The sequence below is a fragment of the Petromyzon marinus genome, chromosome 80 (genome assembly GCF_048934315.1).
Source record: "Petromyzon marinus isolate PM22_M1 ecotype Great Lakes invasive population chromosome 80, UKy_Petmar_22M1.pri1.0, whole genome shotgun sequence".
NCBI classification, from domain to species: Eukaryota; Metazoa; Chordata; class Hyperoartia; order Petromyzontiformes; family Petromyzontidae; genus Petromyzon; species Petromyzon marinus.
In genome coordinates, this window is record NC_133746.1 from 4,271,235 (window position 1) to 4,290,879 (window position 19,645).

Genomic DNA, 19,645 nt, shown 5'->3' on the forward strand with positions numbered 1-19,645 from the left:
CGGTAAAGTCACGTTGAAAAAAAAACTAAAAAAAAACTAAGAATATGAATTACTGCAGTCACGAAAGCTTTAAATCAAAATTTGTTGTCACCTTCTCACCAAGTTGCTGGGCAATGTTTTTGTAGCCCATTCCTGCCTTATATAGGTCTACAATCTCGTCCCTGACATCCTTTAAGAGTTTGCTCCTAATCTCAGCTCGTTACCTGTATAAAAGACACCTGGGTGCCAGAAATCTTTCTTCTTGAGAGGGGGTCAAATACTTATTTCCCTCATTAAAATGCAAATCAATTTATAACATTTTCGGCATGCGTTTTTCTGGATTTTGTTGTTGTTATTCTGTCTCTCACTGTTCAAATAAACCTACCATTAAAATTATATACTGATCATTTCTTTGTCAGTGTGCAAACGTACAAAATCAGCAGGGGATCAAATACTTTTTTTCCCTCACTGTATTTGTAAGTGTTTGGGTGATTTATTTATATTTTTTGTACGTTGCACTCCTATCGTGTGTTTGTGTTATTTGTTGTTGGAACATTCTTACCTGCCCCAACTGGACATCTGTGAAAAAGAGCTTCATAGCTGATCGGAATCTGCGAGTATAAATAAATATTCTGATTCTGAATAAAGAGTTGATTTGGCAAACCTAACTGAACGTGCGGAAATCATGTGCAACAACAAAACACTATAGAATGGAACAAGAGACGCGTGTCCGAGTTATTCTCCCGAATGAGAAGAGCACTGGATCAAGACGAAGCAGAGGTTTTGCACCGTGAAGAGCTGGCGGGTCACCGCATGCTGTCCCACATCGACAACGACATTGAAAATTACAATGATGAAATCTGCAATCTTCAGGAGAAAGTCAAGCAACTGCAACATCTCGAAAATGAGGCCGATGCATTTGCATTCATGGAGTTAACCATGAATGTAATGCAGTTAATGTACATAAACATTTGCAGCAATAAAGAAAGGTGTTAAAACCATACAGCCTCTGTGCATATGCAAAACCCCCCACATGTAATCATCTACGAAATAAGTGCATTGTGGTTCTCTTGTATTGATTCTAATAACCGTGACCAAATACTCAAATGTATATTGTTGGCAACCTAAGACAAGAATACTTCAATGCACTTTTGTCAGGACAGTGGTAGTTTTTTTTGCATAATGCACGAAGGTTGTTTTTACGTGCTTCTGTGTTTTAAACTCATAGTTTTCCATCATACACTACTGTTCTCTCATGATGGAGTTGTTTTGCTCATCATTTACAGATTTGACCAACCGATGACATATATCATCAACGAGACTGGTAATGACAAAGTCACCAAGCAATGCAAAATAATAGGCATAAATGTTATGATAGCCATTTCATTCATAGCAATCTATGTATTCGAATACTCTGATTACGAATGTAAGTTGATTTCTGAGTTCGAAGTCCAACTTTACTGCTGTCGATTTAAAACATGTTGTGCAGCATGAACAATAAACACGGGGAATGGCTTTAAAAGTTGTATAATCTACTGTAGATGTAGATGCCACTGGTTCTTCATGTTCTGTAGATGTAGATACTGTACAACTAAACCATCCCCATCCTAGCAGGCAAAGCCCACTGAGCTATAAACGTATTGTTCAAAAGCGACCTGGCCACAAATGATAGCTGAACAAAAGAAAGAGAGATGACATCACCATCTTCTCAGCCAACAACGGCAATTCCACAGTCATCATGGACCTCAGGACCTACTTAATGATGGTAGCTACACAAATATTAAAAGAGATCCCACCAACAGCCTCATTATGAAAACCAACAATATAATCACTGATTCGACATCTTTTATCGAACCAACCAAGCGGCTCTCTCTAACACCCTCTGCTGCAAGACCACCCATATTGCGTGGCTTACCAAAAATACATAAAGAAGGGACACCCCTTCATCCTATCGTCTCCACCAATGACTCATCCACCTACAAACTGGCCCGATTTCTGTCTGAGACTTTACAACTATTCACTGGTAAGACCGCCTCAGCTGTACTTAACTCAGCTCACTTGGTATCATTAATTAAGGACATCTCACTATCTCCATGTAATTTGCACGTTATTTTCGATGTCTCTTTGTTTACAAAAGTTCCTGTGCCTGACACCATTGCAATCATTGAATATTTGGTCCAACAAGGACTGAATGCTGATGTACCGCATCTGGTGAGACACTGCCTCACCAACACTTACTTCACCAAGAATGGAACATTCTAGAAACAAGTTGAAGGTACCCCAATGGATTCTCCCTTATTTACGGGTGTAGCCAATATTTTCATGGAAAAATTTGAGCCAGACGCCATCCAGGCATCAACTCTACGTCCGTCCTTGTGGAAGAGGTACGCAGATGACACGTTCGCCATCTGGCCACTTGGCCGACCAGCTCTGAACTAATTCCTCAACCACATAAAATCCATACACGCAGCCATCAAATTCACCATGTAGGTGGAAAAGGATGGCAAGCTACCATTCTTAGATGTTTTAATCGAAAAGAGACCAGATGGCTCAATGGGCCACTGTCTGCAGGAAAACAACCCATACGGATGCCTACCTAAAGCCTGACTCCCACCACCATCCATCTAGAATAATTCCCTCATCAAAACGCTATACTATTGAGCTCGATGTATTTCCGACCATCATCACCTAGCCAGTGAACTGGAACACGTACACAAAGCTCTCAAGACTACACAATCTGTAAAGCTATCATCCCAACCATTGGGAAAGAACCATCTGAGGACCTAATCAAAACCATCACCTTGCCATACACAGCAGGGGTCACCAAATAAGATTTCCAAAATCATGAGCAAACGCAGGATCCAGGATCGATTTAACACAGTACATACAATTCATAATCTGATCCTATCTGTGAAGGACGTGATTCCTGACATGCAATACCCCTGCGTCTACAAACTAAGTTGTGTCTGTGTCAGTAGTTACACTGGGGAAACTAAGTGACATGTCTCGGACCGTGTTCGTGAACATAAGGCAGATCTGAAACATGGTAGGACCAATACCTCGGCCGTGGATGATCATTGCTTTAATGCGCTGGGCTCACACGAAATTGATTTCTCTTAGACGAAGGTACTTTGCAAACCCACTGGCTATCAACAAAGATTTGTTCATGAAGCCATCCATATATACAGACATAGACACAATTTCAACCGAGAAGATGGTTACAAACTCAGCAATCACTGGAAGGACGTTATCAACCAGTTTAAGTCATACCTGGCTGTAATGTATCCATTTTAGACCTGGCAGCCCTTTAATTGGTGGAAGCCCACCACCTGGACCATCACTGCCCACTACTACCATCATCACATTTCATGACAAGGGGGTTCTTGTTTCAAACAATAATGAAATAGCTACAACAGTAGTACAATACTTTGGAAATCTCTTTTCTCCAGAGCATATATCCACAGTGGCCCAGAATGAAATCTGGAAGGACCTGCCTACTTTGCGTGAAGAGGAAAGGGACCTTCTAGAAGAAGAGGTCAAACAAAGTGACCTGGACATGGCAGTGAGTGCCCTGGCCAGGAACAAATCGCCAGGGATTGATGGGCTGGCGGGAAAGTTTTATCACCAGTTTTGGCACTCCATATGTAAAGACTACAAAGCCGTTCTAGATGAAGCAGTGGAGACCAACGTGAGTCCTGGAGGAGAGCCGTGCTCACACTGATTCCAAAAAAGGGCGACCTCAGGCACCTAAAAAATTGGCGACCGGTCTCAGTGCTGAGCACAGACTATAAGATTATTGCGAAAGCACCTCAAAAATTGGCGACCAGTCTCAGTGCTGAGCACAGACTATAAGATTATTGCGAAAGCTGCATCTGCAAGGCTTAAGAGAGTGTTGGATCAGGTTATTGCCAATGACCAGGCATACACTGTTCCAGGGAGGACCATCCATGATGGGATTTTCCTAGTCAGAGATTTGATCAGTCTGTCGAAGCATTTGAACTTTCCACTTGCCTTTCTCTCCCTTGATCAAGAGAAAGCCTTTAACACGGTTGATCACCAGTATCTTCTTGGCACTTAAAAAAAATTTGGTTATGAGACTTGCTTGAAAGGATTAATTAGTTTGCTGTACAACATGGCCCAGTGTCTGGTTAAAGTTAATGGTGGACTAACTGCTCCTATAGATTTCAGGAGAGGTATCAGGCAAGGCTGCCCTATGTCAGAACAGCTTTACACACACCCTCGTTTTGGAGCCTTTTCTGAGTCTACTCTGACGCCGACTCACCGGTATGAGAGTGACCGTCACAGTGTATGCCGATGACATTCTCTTTTTACAAAGTTTTGACAACATCGAACGGCTGCACAAGTGCCAAGAGGTTTACTCCCGTGCGTCCTCCTCCAGGATGAACTGGGAGAAGTGCAGTGGGCTGCTTGTTGGGAAGTGGGACGAAGCCCAGTTCCCTGAGTTGGCCAAAACAATAACGTGGAGGAAAGAGAGAGAAAGTCTTCACCATCTCGGCGTGCTCCTGGGACCTGGAGAAAAACCATGCAGAAAAATTTGGATTTCTTGGAAGAGAAGGTGAGGAAAAGACGGGAACCTTGGTGGTAAATCAGTTGATTGTATCCACCTTGTGGAACTGCTTCTTTTCCCTCACCCCACCCGCATACCTGATAGAAAAACTTCAGAGACTGATAGCTGCCTTCTTCTGGTCACATAGGAAGCACCGTGTGGCTGCTGGTATCTTGGCCTTGCCACTGCGGGAGGGCGAAAAAGGTCTGGTGTGTGTACGGAGCCAACTCTCTACATTTTCTCTACAAGCCTTACAGAGGTTCCTCTACACGACCCCATCACCAATGTGGTGTTCCACAGGATCTTTTTTTCTAAATAACCTCGGGGGCCTTCGGTGCAACAAGCAGCTCTTCTTAATGTACATACGGGTATTCCACTCGCACAGATTCCCCACTTCTACATGAGCATCCTACATACCTGGGGTTTCCTTGTCCACTGTCCGACTGAATAAACCCCAGTAAGCATTAGAATTCGCTCACGAGCCGCTGTTACAGAACCCCAATATGGCACTACCCTCTCTTGTGGGCCCTGCCATGGAGAAACGCATGGTAGATGCACGTCTCACAAGGGTGGGCGATTTGGTGAAACCAGGCACGGAGGAGCAGTGGCTTCTCCCTACCGAGATAGCTGCAATGGCCGGAATGCACTCCATGAGACTCGCAGCAAAACTTGTGAATGAAGTGCGAAGGTCTTGCTCAACAGCAGCGGGGAGCGCTCTTGCTGTGAGTGCTGGTGACGAGTCAGCCGGCGGTGGCCCAGTGCCACCAAAACTGAATGTCGTCCCAGCAAGGCAGCACACTCAACTCCCTTCTTCACAGCAGCACTGGGGGCACCCCTCGGAGAATTACCAGGAGGGGTGCTTCTCAGATGTAGACCGGAAAAAGCTGTACACCCAAACGGTCAATTTCCACCATCAACAAACAATTACGTCACGCAAAGGCGACGCTTGGAGAAACACGATGCCCTGCAGTGATCACGTGAGGCCTCATTGGGAGCTGTTTTACTCAATTCCATCGTACAAGCACCACGGTCATCTGAGCTGGAGTATTGCCCATGGGACTGTGACCACGAACACATTTTTGGCACTTTTCACAGACACAAATCCGGAATGCGTATTCTGTGGTGAGCTCGAAACAGTGGCGCATCAATACGTACACAGCGCTGTCCTCCAGACAGTCTCGTCCCTTCACCTGATGAAGGCCGCTTGTGTTGTGGCCGAAACGTCGTGTGAATTTCATTGTGTTATTTTATTTTATCAATTTATTATTTTATTCTCATTGTACGTGACTTTACCGAAAGAACCAAAGAAGATTTATGCCCCGGCTTTAGAGCCTTTCCTGAGTCTCACAAGGCGGAGACTCAGTGGCCTGGTGCTCAGGGAACCAAGCATCAAGTTGGTTCCTGATGGTGTATGCCGAAGACGTACTCCTCATCCTGCGCTCTCTGGATGATGTCGCCCTGCTGCACGAGTGCCAGGAGGCCTTTTCGAAGGCCTCCTCATGAAAAATGAACTGGCAAAAGTGCAGCGGGCTGCCGGTTGGAGCGTAGGACATGACTCAGTGTCCCGAGAAGGCAAAAGCCATCAATTGGAGCACAACATCGCTGCACCACCTGGGGGTGTTCCTGGAACCAGAGGAGGAACCACTGCAGAGGAACTGGGTCGAGCTGAAGGAGAAGGTGAAGGAACGGCTGGGCACCTGGAGTCGCCTGTGCAAGTTCCTCACCTTCAGGACAAAGACGTTGGTGGTGAACCAGCTGGTGACGTCCATGCTGTGGCACCGACTCTTCTCCCTGCACCCCCCCATGAGCCTCGTCAACACACTTCAGAAGAGAGTCCTCGACTTCTTCTGGTCGGGCAGAAGACACCGAGTCGCAGCTGGGGTCCTGGCCCTGCCACTGGACAAGGGCGGTCACGGGCTGGTGTGCGTGCAGAGTCAGCTGGCCACCTTCCGATTGCAGGCCGCGCAAAAGTTCCTGCACGCCGCCCCTGCACCGGCCTGGAGCGTCATGGCCTCCTTCCACCTGAAACAGCTTTTGGATATGCAGTGCTCCAAACAACAATTATACATGGACCTGCAGGGCCTCCCATTGGGACAGCTGCCACATTTCTACAGGAGCTGAACCAGCCGCGATCGGCTAAGGATTTGGTCTTCGAACCGATCCTCAGGAACCCGCAGACAAAGCTGCCATCCACCACCACCACCACTGGTATGGAGAGGCGCCTCGCCAACGGGCGGCTCACCAGGATGGGAGATCTGGTGAAGCCTGGAACATGGGACCGGTGGCTCGGACCAGCAGACATGGCCACAAAGACAGGGCTGCAGTTGCTCCGGGTGGCTGCCCGGATCCTGGCCGAAGCCAAGGGAGCCTTCTCAGCGGCAGCGGGGAGAACGCCCCCCATCGGCATTGGGGATGACGAGGCCCCTCTCGGTCCCCCTATACCGTTGCTCTCCGTCATGCCACTGCATCACCAATGCTGACAAACGAAGGCAGATCACGACCTGTGCCGGCTGGAAGACCTACCAGAGGTGGCCTTCGCAAATGTCAAGAGAAAGCTGCTCTCCTCCTACATGGTCTGGTTTCACCAACAGGACACCCTGGAGGAAAGCCCTGCCCTGCATCTCACCGGAGAGGCCTCTCTGGAGGCAACTCTACTCCAGCCCGACGTACAACCGGATCGGCGACCTCAGCTGGAGCATCGCCCACGGCACCGTCACTACCAATGCCTCCCTGGCGCGCTTCACCGACACGTCCCCGGAGTGCCGGTTCTGCGGGGAGGGACGGGAGAAGGAGGAGAGAGGGGCAGGTGGAGGGAGGGGAGAGGGAGGGAGGGGAGAGGGAGGGAGGGGAGAGGGAGGGAGGGGAGAGGGAGGGAGAGGAGTAGCAGGGAGAGAGGGGGTAGAGAGAGAGAGCGAAGAAGGACGTGCCACCGCTGGAGAAGCCGGAGGCGAAGACGCATCTGCGTGACATGGTCATCATCTCTGAGATGGTGGGCAGCATGGTGGGCGTGTACAACGACAAGACCTTCAACCAGGTCGAAGTCAAGCCCGAGATGATTGGCCACTACCTGGGCGAGTTCTCCATGACCTACAAGCCCGTGAAGCACGGTCGGCCCGGTATTGGAAGTAAAATCTCTGTGCACATGCCTTGATTTTGTTCAGAATCAATACAAAATAAATAAAAATACAAGTTAAATCTTTCATTGAAAAAGGGGGGGGGGGTTACATAAAGCAAAGCATAAAAAAACGAAATGATGAACGAAGCAAAGCAAAGTGCCGACTACACCGAGCAACTTCTGGAGAGGGAGGGGAGAGGGAGGGAGCAGAATGGGGGGAGGAGCATGGAGGGGACGGGGAGGTGATTTTAATTCCGAGTGGATAGTGGGAGGGGGCTAGTGGGTGGGGCTAGTGAATAGTGGGTGGGGGTTAGTGGGTGGGGCTAGTGCGTAGTGGGTGGGGCTAGTGGATAGTGGGTGGGGGTTAGTGGGTGGGGCTAGTGCGTAGTGGGTGGGGCTAGTGGATAGTGGGTGGGGGTTAGTGGGTGGGGCTAGTGCATAGTGGGTGGGGCTAGTGGGTAGTGGGTGGGGGTTAGTGGATAGTGGGTTGGGGTTAGTGGATAGTGGGTAGGGCTAGTGGATAGTGGGTGGGGGTTAGTGGGGTAGTGGGGAGTTGATAGTGAGTGGGGGTTAGTGGATAGTGGGTGGGGGTTAGTGGATAGTGGGGAGTGCGTAGTGGGTGGGGGTTAGTGGGTAGTGGGTGTGGCTGTATCCTCCCACGCGGAAGTACAGCAGGCGGCTGTTGACGTTCGTGCGACGTCGCAATCAGCAGCAAGCGACAGTGACAGCTGCTGTAGTCGCTGATGCGTGGTCGCCATCTCTCTTCTCTGCGTGCTGTGTAAGTAGCGAACACCCGGGGGATGGGTGGACTCGCGACTGCTGTGCCAGGCTAGGTGCATGGGGTCAGGGGACAGACCCTGCATGTGTCTATGGGTAAACTGCTGTGCCAGGCTAGGTGCAGGAGGAGGAGAACGTCACAGGACTATGGGTCGACTGCTGTACCAGGCTTGGTGCATGAGGTCACGGGACAGACCCAGCAGGTGTCTATGGGTCGACTGCTGTGCCAGGCTAGGTGCATGGAGTCACGGGACAGACCCTGCAGGTGTCTATGGGTCGACTGCTGTGCCAGGCTAGGTGCATGGGGTCACGGGACAGACCCTGCAGGTGTCTATGGGTCGACTGCTGTGCCAGGCTAGGTGCATGGGGTCACGGGACAGACCCTGCAGGTGTCTATGGGTAGCCTGCTGTGCCAGGCTAGGTGCATGGGGTCACGGGACAGACCCTGCAGGTGTCTATGGGTCGACTGCTGTGCCAGGCTAGGTGCATGGGGTCACGGGACAGACCCTGCAGGTGTCTATGGGTCGACTGCTGTGCCAGGCTAGGTGCATGGGGTCACGGGACAGACCCTGCAGGTGTCTATGGGTCGACTGCTGTGCCAGGCTAGGTGCATGGGGTCACGGGACAGACCCTGCAGGTGTCTATGGGTCGACTGCTGTGCCAGGCTAGGTGCATGGGGTCACGGGACAGACCCTGCAGGTGTCTGAGTAGCCTACTGTACCAGGCTAGGTGCATGAGGGACAGACCCTGCAGGTGTCTATTGGGATGACTGATTGGAACGAATAATAATAAGTGATGCATTATACATTTACCTGATACGATCTTAGAGCAGTCGTTCTATTCACTGATCCTTCGTAACGCTGTGTTTCTGATCCTCCCTCGAGTTGGCGGATGACACCAGCAGTTCAGATAACCCTTAAACCTGTAACACGTGCCCTGGAACACATCCAACAGTGGATAGGCCACGGCTGATGACGGTAGAGGATTTAATCCAACAGTGGATAGACCATGTCTGATGATTGTAGAGGATTTAATCCAACAGTGGATAGACCATGGCTGATGATTGTAGAGGATTTAATCCAACAGTGGATAGACCACGGCTGATGACGGTAGAGGATTTAATCCAACAGTGGATAGATCATGTCTGATGACGGTAGAGGATTTAATCCAACAGTAGATAGACCATGTCTGATGACGGTAGAGGATTTAATCCAACAGTAGATAGACCACGGCTGATGATTTTAGAGGATTTAATCCAACAGTGTGTAGACCTGCACCTAGCCTGGTACAGCGCGTTGCTACAACTGCGTCAGCTCCGTGCTGTTTTCGCATGGGCATACGCCGCACCTCAGTTGAGCAATGCTGTTGCCTGCAACTCGTCTCTGACCACGAGTTGCGCAATGCTGTTGCCTGCAACTCGTCTCTGACCACGAGTTGAGCAATGATGTTGCCTGCAACTCGTCTCTGCCCACGAGTTGCGCAGTGATGTTGCCTGCAACTCGGTCTCTTCCACTTGGACGTCTCTGCAACCATGATGGAGACTGCGCCTCCAAGTCGTCGATCCTGTTCTGAGTTGCTGAGCCCTGCAGCAGAGTGGGGACCCAATTCCATCTGTTCACTCCCTTCCCCCGAGGGCGGTGTTCGTCTGTGGGTGCGGTGTTAGTATGTGGGTGCGGTGTTAGTCTGTGGGGGCGGTGTTAGTCTGTGGGTGCGGTGTTAGTATGTGGGTGCGGTGTTCGTCTGTGGGTAGTGTTTGTGGGTGCGGTGTTAGTCTGTGGGTGCGGTGTTAGTCTGTGGGTGCGGTGTTAGTCTGCGGGTAGTGTTAGTCTGTGGGTGCTGTGTTCGTCTGCAGGTGCGGTGTTAGTCTGTGGGTGCGGTGTTAGTCTGTGGGTGCGGTGTTAGTCTGTGGGTAGTGTTAGTCTGTGGGTGCTGTGTTCGTCTGCAGGTGCGGTGTTAGTCTGTGGGTGCGGTGTTAGTCTGTGGGTAGTGTTATTCTATGGGTGCGGTGTTAGTCTATGGGTAGTGTTTGTGGGTGCGGTGTTAGTCTACGGGTGCGGTGTTAGTCTGTGGGTGCGGTGTTAGTCTGTGGGTGCGGTGTTTGTCTGTGGTTGCGGTGTTAGTCTGTGGGTGCGGTGTTAGTCTGCGGGTGCGGTGTTAGTCTGTGGGTAGTGTTTGTGTTGCGGTGTTAGTCTGTGGGTAGTGTTAGTCTGTGGGTGCGGTGTTAGTATGTGGGTGCAGTGTTCGTCTGCAGGTGCGGAGTTAGTCTGTGGGTGTGGTGTTAGTCTGTGGGTGTGGTGTTAGTCTGTGGGTGCAGTGTTCAACTGCAGGTGCGGTGTTAGTCTGTGGGTGCAGTGTTAGTCTATGGGTGCGGTGTTAGTCTGTGGGTGCGGTGTTAGTCTGTGAGTGCGGTGTTAGTCTGTGGGTGTGGTGTTAGTCTATGGGTAGTGTTAGTCTATGGGTGCGGTGTTAGTCTGTGGGTGCGGTTTTAGTCTGTGGGTGCGGTGTTAGTCTGTGGGTGCGGTGTTAGTGTGTGGATGTGGTGTTAGTCTGTGGGTGCAGTGTTCGTCTGCAGGTGCGGTGTTAGTGTGTGGGTTTGGTGTTAGTCTGTGGGTGCGGTGTTAGTCTACGGGTGCGGTGTTAATCTGTGGGTGCGGTGTTAGTCTGTGGGTGCGGTGTTAGTCTGTGGGTGCAGTGTTCGTCTGCAGGTGCGGTGTTAGTGTGTGGGTGCGGTGTTAGTCTGTGGGTGCGGTGTTAGTCTGTGGGTAGTGTTAGTCTGTGGGTGCGGTGTTAGTCTGTGGGTAGTGTTTGTCTGTGGGTGCGTCGTTAGTCTTTGGGAAGGGTTTATGGGTGCGGTGTTAGTCTGTGGGTGCGGTGTTAGTCTATGGGTGCGGTGTTCGTCTACGGGTGCGGTGTTAGTCTGTGGGTGCGGTGTTAGTCTATGGGTGCGGTGTTAGTCTGCGGGTGCGGTGTTAGTCTACGGGTGCGGTGTTACTCTGTGGGTGCAGTGTTAGTCTATGGGTGCGGTGTTAGTCTGTGGGTGCGGTGTTAGTCTGTGGGTGCGGTGTTAGTCTGTTGGTGCGGTGTTAGTCTATGGGTAGTGTTTGTCTGTGGGTGCAGTGTTAGTCTATGGGGCGGTGTTAGTGTGTGAGTGGGGTGTTAGTCTGCGGGTGCGGTGTTAGTCTGTGGGTGCGGTGTTAGTCTATGGGTGCTGTGTTAGTGTGAGTGCGGTGTTAGTCTGTGGGTGCGGTGTTAGTCTGTGGGTGCGGTGTTAGTCTGTGGGTGCGGTGTTAGTCTGTGGGTGCGGTGTTAGTCTACGGGTGCGGTGTTAGTCTGTGGGTGCGGTGTTAGTGTGTGAGTGCGGTGTTAGTCTGCGGGTGCGGTGTTAGTCTACGGGTGCGGTGTTAGTCTGTGGGTGCGGTGTTAGTCTGTGGGTAGTGTTAGCCTGTGGGTGCTGTGTTCGTCTGCAGGTGCGGTGTTAGTCTGTGGGTGCGGTGTTAGTCTGTGGGTAGTGTTATTCTATGGGTGCGGTGTTAGTCTGTGGGTAGTTTTTGTCTGTGGGTGCGGTGTTAGTCTATGGGTAGTGTTTGTGGGTGCGGTGTTAGTCTACGGGTGCGGTGTTAGTCTGTGGGTGCGGTGTTATTCTGTGGGTGCGGTGTTAGTCTTTGGGTAGTGTTTGTCTGTAGGTGCGGTGTTAGTCTATGGGTAGTGTTTGTGGGTGCGGTGTTAGTCTGTGGGTGCGGTGTTAGTCTGTGGGTGCGGTGTTAGTCTGTGGGTGCGGTGTTAGTCTGGTTGCGGTGTTAGTCTGTGGGTGCGGTGTTAGTCTGTGGGTGCGGTGTTAGTCTGTGGGTGTGGTGTTAGTCTATGGGTAGTGTTTGTCTCTGGGTGCGGTTTTAGTCTACGGGTAGTGTTAGTCTGTGGGTGCGGTGTTAGTCTATGGGTGCGGTGTTAGTGTGTGAGTGCGGTGTTAGTCTGTGGGTGCGGTGTTAGTGTGTGAGTGCGGTGTTAGTCTGTGGGTGCGGTGTTAGTCTACGGGTGCGGTGTTAGTCTGTGGGTGCGGTGTTAGTCTGTGGGTAGTGTTAGTCTGTGGGTGCGGTGTTAGTCTACGGGTAGTGTTAGTCTGTGGGTGCGGTGTTAGTCTATGGGTGCGGTGTTAGTGTGTGAGTGGGGTGTTAGTCTGTGGGTGCTGTGTTCGTCTGCAGGTGCGGTGTTAGTTTGTGGGTGCGGTGTTAGTCTGTGGGTAGTGTTTGTCTATGGGTGGGGTGTTAGTCTGTGAGTGCGGTGTTAGTCTGTGGGTAGTGTTATTCTATGGGTGCGGTGTTAGTCTATGGGTAGTTTTTGTCTGTGGGTGCGGTGTTAGTCTATGTGGAGTGTTTGTTTGTGGGTGCGGTGTTAGTCTACGGGTGCGGTGTTAGTCTGTGGGTGCGGTGTTAGTCTGTGGGTGCGGTGTTAGTCTGTGGGTGCAGTGTTCGTCTGCGGGTGCGGTGTTAGTCTGTGGGTGCGGTGTTAGTCTGCGGGTGCGGTGTTAGTCTGTGGGTGCGGTGTTAGTCTGTGGGTGCGGTGTTAGTCTGTGGGTGCGGTGTTAGTCTGTGGGTACGGTGTTAGTCTGTGAGTAGTGTTCGTCTGTGGGTGCGGTGGTGGTCTGTGGGTGCCGTGTTAGTCTGTGGGTGCGGTGTTAGTCTGTGGGTGCGGTGTTAGTCTGTGGGTGCGGTGTTAGTCTATGGGTAGTGTTTGTCTGTGGGTGCAGTGTTAGTCTATGGGTGCGGTATTAGTGTGTAAGTGGGGTGTTAGTCTGCGGGTGCGGTGTTAGTCTGTGGGTGCGGTGTTAGTCTATGTGTGCGGTGTTAGTCTACGGGTGCGGTGTTAGTCTGTGGGTGCGGTGTTAGTCTGCGGGTGCGGTGTTAGTCTGTGGGTGCGGTGTTAGTCTGCGGGTGCGATGTTAGTCTGTGGGTGCGGTGTTAGTCTGTGGGTGCGGTGATAGTCTGTGGGTGCGGTGTTAGTCTGTGGGTGCGGTGTTAGTCTGTGGGTACGGTGTTAGTCTGTGGGTGCGGTGTTAGTCTATGGGTAGTGTTTTTCTGTGGGTGCGGTGTTATTCTATGGGTGCGGTGTTAGTCTGTGGGTGCGGCGTTAGTCTGTGGGTGCGGTGTTAGTCTACGGGTGCGGTGTTAGTCTGTGGGTGCGGTGTTCGTCTCCGGGTGCGGTGTTAGTCTATGGGTGCGGTGTTAGTCTGTGGGTGCGGTGTTAGTCTGTGGGTAGTGTTCGTCTGTGGGTGCGGTGTTAGTCTGTGGGTGCGGTGTTAGTCTGTGGGTGCGGTGTTAGTCTGTGGGTGCGGTGTTAGTCTATGGGTAGTGTTTGTCTGTGCGTGCAGTGTTAGTCTATGGGTGCGGTCTTAGTGTGTGAGGGGGGTGTTAGTCTGCGGGTGCGGTGTTAGTCTGTGGGTGCGGTATTAGTCTATGGGTGCGGTGTTAGTGTGTGAGTGCGGTGTTAGTCTGTGAGTGCGGTGTTAGTCTGTGGGTGCGGTGTTAGTGTGTGAGTGCGGTGTTAGTCTGCGGGTGCGGTGTTAGTCTACGGTTGCGGTGTTAGTCTGTGGGTGCGGTGTTAGTCTGTGGGTAGTGTTAGTCTGTGGGTGCTGTGTTCGTCTGCAGGTGCGGTGTTAGTCTGTGGGTGCGGTGTTAGTCTGTGGGTAGTGTTATTCTATGGGTGCGGTGTTAGTCTATGGGTAGTTTTTGTCTGTGGGTGCGGTGTTAGTCTATGGGGAGTGTTTGTTTGTGGGTGCGGTGTTAGTCTACGGGTGCGGTGTTAGTCTGTGGGTGCGGTGTTAGTCTGTGGGTGCGGTGTTAGTCTGTGGGTGCAGTGTTCGTCTGCGGGTGCGGTGTTAGTCTGTGGGTGCGGTATTTGTCTGCGGGTGCGGTGTTAGTCTGTGGGTGCGGTGTTAGTCTGTGGGTGCGGTGTTAGTCTGTGGGTGCGGTGTTAGTCTGTGGGTGCGGTGTTAGTCTGTGGGTGCCGTGTTAGTCTGTGGGTGCGGTGTTAGTCTGTGGGTGCGGTGTTAGTCTGTGGGTGCAGTGTTCGTCTGCGGGTGCGGTGTTAGTCTGTGGGTGCGGTATTTGTCTGCGGGTGCGGTGTTAGTCTGTGGGTGCGGTGTTAGTCTGTGGGTGCGGTGTTAGTCTGTGGGTGCGGTGTTAGTCTGTGGGTGAGGTGTTAGTCTGTGGGTGCCGTGTTAGTCTGTGGGTGCGGTGTTAGTCTGTGGGTGCGGTGTTAGTCTGTGGGTGCGGTGTTAGTCTATGGGTAGTGTTTGTCTGTGGGTGCAGTGTTAGTCTATGGGTGCGGTGTTAGTGTGTGAGTGGGGTGTTAGTCTGCGGGTGCGGTGTTAGTCTGTGGGTGCGGTGTTAGTCTGTGGGTAGTGTTAGTCTATGGCTGCGGTGTTAGTCTGCGGGTGTGGTGTTAGTCTATGGGTGCGGTGTTAGTCTCTGGGTGCGGTGTTAGTCTGTGGGTGCGGTGTTAGTCTATGGGTGCGGTGTTATTATATGGGTGCGGTGTTAGTCTGTGGGTAGTGTTAGTCTATGGGTAGTGTTAGTCTATGGGTGCGGTGTTAGTCTGCGGGTGTGGTGTTAGTCTATGGGTGCGGTGTTAGTCTGCGGGTGTGGTGTTAGTCTGTGGGTGCGGTGTCAGTCTGTGGGTGCGGTGTTAGTCTGTGGGTGCGGTGTTAGTCTGTGGGTGCGGTGTTAGTCTATGGGTGCGGTGTTAGTCTATGGGTGCGGTGTTAGTCTATGGGTGCGGTGTTAGTCTATGGGTGCGGTGTTAGTCTATGGGTGCGGTGTTAGTCTATGGAAGCGGTGTAAGTCTTTGGGCAGTGTTAGTCTATAGGTCCAGTGTTAGTCTATGGGCAGTGTTAGTTTATTGGTGCGATGTTAGTCTATGGGTGCGGTGTAGTCTATGGGTTCAGTGTTAGTTTATTGGCAGTGCTAGTCTATGGGTGCCGTGTTAGTCTATGGGTAGTGTTAGTCTCTGGGTGCGGTGTTCATCTATAGGTGCAGTGTTAGTCTACAAGTAGTGTTATTCTATGGGCAGTGTTAGTCTATGGGTGCGGTGTTATTCTATAGGTGGTGTTAGTCTATGGGTGCAGTGTCATTGGGCAGTGATAGTCTATGGGTGCGGTGTTAGTCTATGGGTAGTGTTAGTCTATGGGTGCAGTGATAGTCTATGGATGCAGTGTCATTTGGCAGTGTTAGTCTATCGGCTGTGTTAGTCTATGGGTGTGGTGATAGTTTATGGGTGCGTTTTTTGGTGTATGGGTAGTGTTCGTTTAAGGGTGCGGTCTTTATTCTGTGGGTGCAGTGTCATTGGGGAGTTTTTGTGTGGCTAATTCAGACTCGATTGCTTGTTGTAAACGGGTGTGTCTATTTGGTGTGCATGTGTTTCTTTTAGAATCACCATAATCATCAGCATCACCATGACCACCATCATCACCACCATCACCATCAACACCACCATCACCACCATCAACACCATAAACATCACCACCATCAACACCACCATCGGCGGCCTCACTCTTTCATAGGCTGCTAATACATATTTAGGATAACAAAAGAGACTACCCCACATCATGGGACCTCCTTTTCCAGTTCCAAAATATGAGAATAGGTTTTCCCCTTTTTTTTTCTGGCAACAAAACAGGTGTTAAGATGTTAAAACACCAAACTGAAACCTCTTACAATGAATCACGTCTCCATTAACCACAATACTTGTGGTCAGAATGCAAACAAAACACATACTCTGATCATATATGCATTGTCTTTGAAACTGATTGGTCCACACCAGAGACAACTTTCTTTTAGAGTCTGTGAGTAGCATTAGTCTATGGTTGCAGTGATAGTCTGTGGGTGCAGTGTCATTGGGCAGTGTTAGTCTATCGGCTGTGTTAGTCTACGGGTGCGGTGTGCGGTGCTAGTCTATGGGTTGTGTTCGTACTTTCTTTCAGAAAGCTGTCTCTGGTGTGGACCAATCGGTTTCAAAGACAATGCATATATTATCAGTGTGTTTTTTGTTTGCATTCTGACCACAAGTAGTGTGGTTGATGCTGACGTGGTTCCTTGTAAAAGGTTTCAGTTTGGTGTTTTCACATCTTAACGCAGCTGTTTTGTTGCCAGAAAAAAGGGGAAAACCTATTCTCAGACAACCACACAGCAGCAGCAACGGGCAGCAGTCCCATGAATGAGTTAACATTTTTTTTCCGAAACTTGTTATCAGGCGAATGCCCACAGCACAACCTTTGCATACCACCACCACCACTAACACCTCAACCAAAGACAAAGGTCCCCCGTGTAGCCTGGAACAGACTGCTGGGGCAAGTGCTGTTTGTTAGTTGTAGCGAGTAGCAGGAGTAGCGCCTATGAAGGCCGGCACTGTGGCACGCACAGAGGGGGTAGGTGGACAGCACCACACCCGCCCAGCTGCCTTCGCCTCTACATCTGTTATATGGTAGTGTATAGTAGTGTAGTGTATAGTAGCATAGTATAATGTGGTGTATTTTATGTTTACTGCTACACCGCTGCACCAGGGACTCATTTGAGGCTGAGTCGACCTCGGGCAGGTGGCTCAGGGCGGTGTTGGCCGTCAGCGAGAATTGCAGTCGGGTTGCCGGGTTCGTAGTGCAGCGTAGCGCTGACCGCCACCATCACCACCACCGCCGCCGGCACCTGCACCACTACCTCCAGCACCACCACCACCACTGCCTCCACCTCCACCACAACCACCGCTGGCACCACCACCTCCAGCACCACCACCTCCAGCACCATCACTGCCTCCACCCCCACCACCCCCTCTACCACCACCACCACCACCGCCGGCACCTGCACCACTACCTCCAGCACCACCACCACCACTGCCTCCACCTCCACCACAACCACCGCTGGCACCACCACCTCCAGCACCACCACCTCCAGCACCATCACTGCCTCCACCCCCACCACCCCCTCTACCACCACCACCACCGCCAGCACCTGCACCACTACCTCCAGCACCACCACCACCACCTCCACCACCACAACCACCACCACCGCTGGCACCACCACTACCTCCAGCACCATCACCTCCACCACCACCTCCACCACCACAACCACCACCACTGCTGGCACCACCACCTCCAGAACCACCACCTCCACCACCACCACTGCCTCCACCCCCACGACCCCCTCTACCACCACCACCACCACCGCCGGCACCTGCACCATAGTCACCACCACCTCCACCACTAACACCACCACCACCCCCAACACAACCACCACCGCCACCACCAGCACTCCCTCCAGCACCACCCCCACCACCACCTCCCCCACCATCACCAGAGCGAGGTGGAATTCTGCTCGTGCCGCGTGAATCATTTGGTTCGAGCTCAGTGTCGCATTTCACCTCGGAGAGTAAACACAGTTTACTTTTTACACGCTTTCATTTAACTCGCTCTGTCTGTTGTTGTCGTTGTATTCTCAAATCTTGTAACTCATTTTTAACCCACTTACCAATGTGGTATCGACTGCAAACTTGGTATATTTATGTCATACTAATGATAAGACTATATTCTATCATAAAAAAAATATATATATTTTTAAACATTTTTATACGTTATGTTTCGGCTTGGGTCTAATTGTCCACGATCAACTGACGTTGGCTGTAATTGGCCATGGTTCCTTACGTTATGGAAAGCTTCGGGGCCACTTCCTGGAGTCGTGAAGTTCTTCCATTACTACTTATTTCTTCAGTGTGCCCCAGTGAGTTGCCTAATTGCTGTCCACCCCCCCTCTCACACACAGGGATCGCCATCTGCAATCATGAATTGTGGACTCATCTTCGTTCATGAGTATCAAGAGAAAGGTGAGTGTCTGTGTGTGTACTCAGGATGAGTGTGTGTGTGTGTACTCAGGATGAGTGTAAGTGTTTACGCAGGATGAGTGTGTGTGTACTCAGGATGAGTGTGTGTGTGTTCTCAGGATGAGTGTGTGTGTGTACTCAGGATGAGTGTCTGTGTGTACGCAGGATGAGTGTGTGTCTGTACTCAGGATGAGTGTGTGTGTACTCAGGATGTGTGTGTGTACTCAGGATGAGTGTGTGTGTGTACGCAGGATGAGTGTGTGTGTTTACTTAGGATGAGTGTGTGTGTACTCATGATGAGTGTGTGTGTACGCAGGATGAGTGTGCGTGTACTCAGGATGAGTGTGTGCGTGTACTCAGGATGAGTGTGTGCGTGTACTCAGGATGAGTGTGTGCGTGTACTCAGGATGAGTGTGTGTGTGTACGCAGGATGAGTGTGTGTCTGTACTCAGGATGAGTGTGTACTCAGGATGAGTGTATGTACGCAGGATGAGTGTGTGTGTGTGTGTACGCAGGATGAGTGTGTGTCTGTACTCAGGATGAGTGTGTACTCAGGATGAGTGTGTGTGTGTGCACTCAGGATGTGTGTGTGTGTACGCAGGATGAGTGTGTGTGTGTGTACGCAGGATGAGTGTGTGTGTGCGCAGGATGAGTGTGTGCGTGTACTCAGGATGAGTGTGTGCGTGTACGCAGGATGAATTGGTGTCTCTACTCAGGATGAGTGTGTGTGTGTGTACTCAGGATGAGTGTGTGTGTACTCAGGATGAGTGTGTGTGTGTACTCAGGATGAGTGTGTGTGTACTCAGGATGAGTGTGTGTACGCAGGATGAGTGTGTGTGTGTGTACGCAGGATGAGTGTGTGTGTGTGCGCACGATGAGTGTGTGCGTGTACTCAGGATGAGTGTGTGCGTGTACGCAGGATGAGTGTGTGTCTGTACTCAGGATGAGTGTGTGTGTACTCAGGATGAGTGTGTGTGTACTCAGGATGAGTGTGTGTACTCAGGATGAGTGTGTGTGTGTACTCAGGATGAGTGTGTGTACGCAGGATGAGTGTGGGTGTACTCAAGATGTGTGTGTGTGTGTACGCAGGATGAGTGTGTGTGTGTTTGTACGCAGGATGAGTGTGTGTACTCAGGATGAGTGTGTGTGTGTACGCAGGATGAGTGTATGTGTGTACGTACATGTGCTCTATAGAGGAGGCTCATGAAGCAAGCTGCTACTGGTCAGTTGGAGGCAGTCGCCCTCCAACAACAGCGGAGGGCATAGGAGTGACGCTCACAACAATGAGCGGAGCGCGAGGTGGATAAAATGCAGCGAGTTGGCACAGTAGTGGGCATTGCTGGTGT

General features: G+C 51.1%; 1 protein-coding gene across 7 annotated transcripts in view; it reads left to right on the top strand.

The window, feature by feature from the left end:
* The first annotated feature begins 8,281 nt into the window (after positions 1 to 8,281).
* LOC116958567 (von Willebrand factor A domain-containing protein 5A-like) overlaps positions 8,282 to 19,645 on the top strand; it is a 97,070-nt gene continuing 85,706 nt past the window's right edge. For all 7 annotated transcript variants that reach the window (XR_012931139.1, XM_076057176.1, XM_076057178.1 and 4 more), the window contains exons 1-2: positions 8,282 to 8,439; positions 18,242 to 18,302. Coding sequence is in view for 6 of the 7 variants with exons in the window: in XM_076057176.1 (XP_075913291.1) it covers positions 18,260 to 18,302 (43 nt within the window). In the remaining variant the exon portion in view is untranslated. The remainder of the gene's footprint in view (positions 8,440 to 18,241; positions 18,303 to 19,645) is intronic.